At 37.4% G+C, this 7,425-nt stretch overlaps 1 protein-coding gene across 1 annotated transcript; it reads right to left on the reverse strand.

Annotated features, from left to right (window-relative positions):
- Window positions 1-4,689: 4,689 nt before the first annotated feature.
- LOC123947613 (taste receptor type 2 member 46-like) lies at window positions 4,690-5,613 on the reverse strand. Its single transcript, XM_046013969.1, has one exon. The coding sequence runs from the start codon at window positions 5,611-5,613 to the stop codon at window positions 4,690-4,692; it is 924 nt and encodes a 307-aa protein (XP_045869925.1).
- Between the last annotated feature and the right edge of the window lie 1,812 nt (window positions 5,614-7,425).

Here is a 7,425-nt window from a genome sequence, read left to right on the forward strand (position 1 = left end):
AGCCCTGACTTTGATTGGATTTTAGAGGCCACAGGATAAGAGAGTCAATGAGTTATACAATCATTATTTACTTACTTTGTGTGAGTTTATAACAATAAAAATTGTATTTGGAAAGAATATAGAAAAATGTCATATCAAAAATAACATTTTACTAAGGCAGCTGAGTTAGTAAAACAGCAACTAAATCAGTTTTAATAAATCAAATACAATTTTTGTGTATCCAATACCCAGCTAGAAAAAAATCATGTAAAAAAGATAATATTTGCAATAGAGAAAATACAAATGTACAAAATCTTTTATATGCTTTTTAAAAATTATTGTGATAGATGTCTAACTGGCATTCCACCTTGTTTCCACTTCACACATATGGAATAGTCATGCCAAGGCAATATTCTAGTGATATTTTCCCTAGGAAATATGGGATAGCCAGTCTTCTGCTCTAAGAAATGCAGATGTGAAACCAGAGCTGAGAATGCATGGCCTCTGAACGTTTTATGACACATTTCATTTTCATTGGTTTCCCAGTTTTCAAAAAGTTCCCACATGCAGTCATTTACTTGTTCATTAAAAGAATCATTTTTTTAATCTTTTTTTTTAAAGATTTTATTTATTTATTTGACAGAGAGAGAAATCACAAGTAGGCAGAGAGAGAGGAGGAAGCAGGCTCCCCGCAGAGCAGAGAGCCCGCTGCGGGGCTCCATCCCAGGACCCCGAGATCATGACCTGAGCCGAAGGCAGTGGCTTAATCCACTGAGCCACCAGGCGCCCCAAAAGAATCATTTTTTAAAGATTTATTTATTTATTTTTGAGAGAGACAGAGAGGGAGACAGCCAGGAGCAGGGGGTAGGGGCAGAGGAAGAGGGAGGAGCAGGCTCCCAGTGGAACAAGGACCCGGATGACGCCAGGCTCCCTCCCAGGATCCCGAGATCATGACCTGAGCAGAAGGCAATGCTTAACTCAGTGAGCCACCCAGGCATCCCTAAAAAATCATTTTTGATCAACACTTTTATGGCTGGTTTGTAGGTTTTAAGAGTCAGCAGTAGATAAGATCCTCACTTTTTCTTTTTTTTTTTAAGATTTTATTTATTTATTTGACAGAGAGAAATCACAACAAGGCAGAGAGGCAGGCAGAGAGAGAGAGAAGGAAGAAGGCTCCCCGCTGAGCAGAGAGCCCGATGCAGGACTCGATCCCAGGACCCTGAGATCATGACCTGAGCCGAAGGCAGCGGCTTAACCCACTGAGCCACCCAGGCGCCCCAAGATCCTCACTTTTTCGAAGTGTATGTTACACTAGGAGAGACAGATAATAAACAAACAGATACAGCAGATGTGGAGATGATTTATCTTAAGATGTAGAAAATTGTTACAATGCCTAACACCAAGAATTAATGGTCATGCAGAATTCGGTTGTTGAGCAACTTTACATATTTCTTTCCTACAATAGAACTCGCTATCACTGAATATGCCAACACACACTCTCATTTCATCATTTTCAAAGATTATAATATAACATCTCTTTAAGAAGCCCCCTTTAATTTTTACATGGACTTAACAGGTGCCACTTAATGTATGCAAAAATGTATATTGAATTATAGTCCATAATGTCTTTACTATTCTTATAGTAATATTTTTTTGATGGGGAATAGTTAAGTCTTTACTAAAGTTTTAAAAGAATCTTAAAAACAGAAGGTGTTTGAGTTGTTTGGCGATTTGAGACCCAGAGGTGGTTTAAGAGAAAACTGAAATATTTGAAATCAGATCTCAACTTCAAATATTGTCTGTCTTCATTCAAAAACTAGAGGAAATGACTTTTCTCACTGCATATGAAAACTCATAACAGCATTAAAAAGAGATCATGAGCAAGATACAGCATCCGTCCCTAATTAAAATGCTTCAAAGTATAGGGATAGAGGGAACATTCCTCAACTTCATAAAATCTATCTATGAAAAACCCACAGCAAATATCATCCCCAATGAGGAAAGCTGACAGCCTTCCCTTTCAGATCAGGAACACGACAAAGATGCCCACTCTCACCACTCTTGTTCAGCATAGTATTAGAAGTCCTAGCAACAGCAATCAGACAACAAAGAGAAATAAAAGGTATTTTATACAAAATCAATGTACAGAAATCAGTTGCTTTCTTATACACTAACAATGAAAATACCGAAGGGGAAATTAGAGAATAAGTTCCATTTAGTAAGCACCAAGAAACATAAGATACCTGGGAATAAACCTAACCAAAGAGGTAAAGGATCTGTACTCAAGGAACTACAGAACACGCATGAAAGAAATTGAAAAATACACAAAAAGATGGAAGACAATTCCATGCTCATGGATCAGAAGAATAAACATTGTTAAAATGTCTATACTGCCTAGAGCAATCTCTACTTTCAATGCCATTCTGATTAAAATTCCACCAGCATTTTTCAAAGAGCTGGAGCAAACAACCCTAAAATTTGTAGGGAATCAGAAGAGATTCTAAGGAATTGCTAAGGAAATGCTGAAAAACAAAAACAAAACTGGGGGCATCACGTTGCCTGATTTCAAGCTTTATTACAAAGCTGTGATCACCAAGACAGCATGGTACTGGCACAAAAACAGACACATAGACCAGTGGAACAGAATAGAGAGCCCAGATATGGACCCTCAACTTTATGGTTAAATAGTCTTCAACAAACTAGGAAAAAATATCCGGTGGAAAAAAGACAGTCTTTTAAATAAATGGTGCTGGGAAAATTGACAGCTATGTGTAGAAGAATGAAACTCGACCATCCTCTTACACCATACACAAAGATAAACTCGAAATGGGTAAAAGACCTCAACATGAGGCAGAATCCCTCAGAATCCTAGAGGGGAACATAGGCAGTAACCTCTTCGATATCAGCCACAGCAACTTCTTTCAAGATATGTCTCCAAAGGCAAAGGAAAAAAAAGCAAAAATGAGCTTTTGGGACTTCATCAAGATCAAAAGCTTCTGCACAGCAAAGGAAACAGTCAACAAAACAAAGAGACAACTTCATGGGAGAAGATACCTGCAAATCACACTACAGACAAAGGGCTGATATCCAAGATCTATAAAGAACTCCTCAAACTCAACACACACAAACAGGAAATCATGTCAAAAAATGGGCAGAAGACATGAGCAGATACTTCTCCAAAGAAGACATACGAATGGCTAACAGACACATGAAAAATGTTCATCATCATTAGCCATCAGGGAGATTCCAAATTAAAACCACATTGAGATACCACCTTACACCAGTTAGAATGTCCAAAATTAATAAGACAGTTAACAACATGTGTTGGAAAGGATGTGGAGAAAGGGGAACCCTTCTACACTGTTGGTGGGAATGCAAGTTGATGCACCCACTTTGGAAAACAGTGTGGAGATTCCTCAAGAAATTAAAAATAGAGCTTCCCTATGACCCTGCAATTGCACTGCTGGGTATTTACCCCAAAGATACAGATGGAGTGAAAAGAAGGGCCATCTGTACCCCAATATTCATACCAGCAATGACCACAGGTGCCAAACTGTGGAAAGAACCAAGATGCCCTTCAATGGACGACTGGATAAAGAAGATATGGTCCATATATACTATGGAATATTATGCCTCCATCAGAGAGAATGAATACCCAACTTTTGTATCAACATGGACAGGACTGGAAGAGATTATGCTGAGCGAAATAAGTCAAGCAGAGAGTGTTAATTATCATATGGAGCTTATTTATGGAGCATAAGGAATAACACGGAGGACATTGGGAGATGGAGAGGAGAAGGGAGTTGGGGGAGATTGGAGGGGGAGACGAACCCTGAGAGACTGTGGAATCTGAGAAACAAACTGAGGGTTTTGGAGGGGAGGGGGGTGGGAGGTTGGGTGAGCCGGGTGGTGGGTATTATGGAGGGCACATATTGCATGGAGCACTGGGTGTGGTGCATATACAATGAATTCTGGAACACTAAAAAGAAATTTAAAAAATAAAAAATTTTTTAAAAAGATGTCATGAGCATGTTTCTTTCATATTATCCCTGTTGTAGAACTCAGTTCTTCCTAGGCTTTTCACCTTTTTCTTTAAGTATTCTTCAGTAGAGTTTATTATACACACATATAAAATTTACTTGCAATATGTTTACTTTCAATATTTGTACACCTTTCTTAATCACAGCCCTAACTGCTCTTTATTAACCATGAAATAAGAATTTAGGGTGGAATAATATCAACCCCAAACATTCATACTCACTGCGTGATTTAGAATTGAATATTCTTATCATGCAAAAGACTGGATATTCAAACAATGAAATCTAAACACACAGTGATAGAAATTACAATGAAAAAGAGCAATGACATCCCGAGATAACTCATCAGTTCTGAAAAATGCATAATTTTCATTCATTTCATCATACCTTTGTGAATGTATTTGGAATAAATGGCTTCATAATTCTATGGAATTTCTTATAATAACATGCATAATTAGATTGTTTACCTGAGAAAATTGGTAAGGTATATTATTTCCAATCTTTCTTACATTTTTCATACATACACATATATACTTTCATGTGATAAGCTTAAGTAAGACTTTTCTAAGTAAAACTCTGAAAATTACTCAATTACATACACTATGGAAAAACCAGTAGGAGGTATAAAGTGCTAACAACATTCAGAATATACACAATGCCACTTCTTACTGGTCTACGGAGTTGAGAGTTTCTGTTCTTTCAGCCAGTACTTCCCCTGATACAGAACAGACAGAAAGGCCTGTTTTAGCTTCTTGTTTCCCCAGATCAGGATAAATGAGTGGCTTGAAGGATACACAAATCCAAAAGTTTGGCAAAACACATAGAACAGTTTGGTCGGCAGCCACTCAGAACTCCAGACAGTGACAATTAGAGTCAGGAAGTGACCAGCTAATAGCAAGAGAAAGGAGATCACAGTCTGCATGGCTCTTATGTGGACCTTGGTGCTGGGATCTTGGCATCTTTTACCACCAGATTGCATCTTCTTGAGATGTTTCCACAGAGAAAAGATTAACAGCAGAAAAGATGCCAGGGATATAGCAAAGGGCACAAAGTTTGCTAACGTGAATACAGTCATATTTGAAAGGTGTGCAATGTTCACCAATCTGGAGTGTCTAGTGATGTTTCCTTCATATTCCTTCGTCAGCTCATATATGCTTACTGCCGCAACATGAAAAACCAAAAAGAACGAAGACACCAAGAGTATCACAAGAATTACACTTTTAACTCTCCACTTGAGACGAAGAAAAATAAGGCTAGAGAAACTGGCTATTTTGAACAGATAAAATACGCTGAGGCTAGTAGTAAGCCAGATGCTAAAATGATTGCTTGTCGTCCACGCAATATGAACCAGAAGTCTTGTTTCCAATCTAAATAAATCTGGATTCGACACAGTTCCATACCAATTTATTAACATTACCCAGAGCAAACCGATTCTGGAGATCGCCAGAGCAGTGAGAATTTGATCAGCTGAGGACATCTTTTGTCTCTTGACCCAGTCAATGCAGTTCACCACCACTATGAAGCCATTGGCAAAATTTCCTAGAACAAATTCTGTTATTATGAAGATGGCGAAAATGTTCAGTAGAAAAGTTACCATGCTAGAAAGAAAAACAAACCAACCAAAAGTTAAGTCTAATGTCACTGGTTGTGGTTCCTTGAATATTCTGACCTTATATTGTATAGGCTGCTGATCTCTGAGTGTACAGGAAAAGTTCTTGTTTCTTTTAAATTCTGTGATCAATGTCAAGCAGGAAAGCACCAGGGCATGCTAATAGATTAGCTCAATGCTGTCTAGATGAAAAAACATAGCTATTCCTCAAACAGCTCAAATTAACTTCTATTCATACACCTTATGTCTTTGCTGTAGGCTGGAAAACTCATAATGGATGCTAAAATGAAAGCTGAATTCTCATTTGCTAACATGCAAATAAAGCCGTATTGTCTTTCAGTGTTTTGCCATTTTTTTCTTGTTTAACCTCTTCATAATTTGTGTTCATCGACTCTATTTGTTGTATAGTAAAACTGAAAAACCCAAAACACAATATATAGCATCTTAATTGTTAGATAAAGCTCTATGCCCAATGTGGGGCTCAAACTCACAACCCTGAGATCAAGAGTCGCATGCTTTACTGAGTTAGCCAGCCAGACATTTAGTGTCCTATAATTTTCAAAATGGGAAATGAGTTTCAGGGAGATCATCCAGTCTTTTCTCTCATTCTCTCATAGTCTTTTCTCTCATTATTATTTGTAGTTACTAAACATATCTTTAATGGTTAAGTCTTTGATTAAGTTTCTCTCTTGAGTCTATTTAATATTTAAGTATTATTTAATTAAAACATTCAGAAATTTTCTAAATATCCCTTGGAAACTTCAAAAGAACATGGCTTTCCACTGTTGAGCCTGGACTTCTCTAGCTATAAATATTCTGTTTGCTTTCAGTTTGATTGATTTTTGATTACTTAATCAAAATGTTAAAATTAGCCTCTACCTTTAGATTTTATTCAGCTCCAGCTTTTATACTATAATATAACTCATTTTAGCAGAGGATCTTAGAGTTGAACTGCCAGGAAGGAAAACCCAGATTCTTTGCATCATATGTTTCTAATCTATTTTAAAATTAATCTCTGCCAGGGAACCTGGGTGGCTCGGTCTGTCAAGCATCTGCCTTCAGCTCACGTTATGATCTTGGGATCTGGGATTGAACCTCACATGGGACTCCCCGCTCAGCAAGGAGCCTGCTTCTCACTCTGCTCCCCACCCCTGCTCGTGCTATGTCTCTCACTTTCTCTCTCTCAAATAAATAAATAAAACCTTTTTAAAAAAAAAATTACTCTCTGCCTCAGTCAAATCATCAAATAAAATGCAGATGATTATATCCTCTTCAGGTCTTTGTGAGGATTTAGCACATGATTTGTGTAAAGTGCTTTTCCTTTTACCTTTCCAGTACAGAGCAGGCCTGGAGGACTGTTATTTGATCCTGCGCTATTCCATGCTTCAGTTAACCTGCAAGAACTCCCATTAATGAATACAAAGTTGCAGGTTGAAAAAACAAGATTTCCTCCTGTTAATAACTGGGATTAGGGTAAAAAAATGTTGAAATTCTGTTTCAAATACATCACAGAGCTGTGCAAGGAAGGAGAACCAACTGAACTAAAATCCAGCAAGAGAAAACTCTTTTTAGGTGAAGAGATGATCTATATATTCAATGCAATCCCTATCAAATTTTTTGCAGGGAGTGAAAACTGTTCCTAAAATGTATATAGAATACAAAGCACCCAGAATAACTAAAAGAATTTTTTAAAACACGTAAGAACAAATTTGGAAAATTACAGTACCTGCTTTCAAAGCTTGCTAGAAAGCTGCATTCATCAAAATAGTGTGATACTCCATGCTTAGTGAAATAAGTCAA

The sequence above is a fragment of the Meles meles genome, chromosome 7, assembly GCF_922984935.1.
Source record: "Meles meles chromosome 7, mMelMel3.1 paternal haplotype, whole genome shotgun sequence".
NCBI classification, from domain to species: domain Eukaryota; kingdom Metazoa; phylum Chordata; class Mammalia; order Carnivora; family Mustelidae; genus Meles; species Meles meles.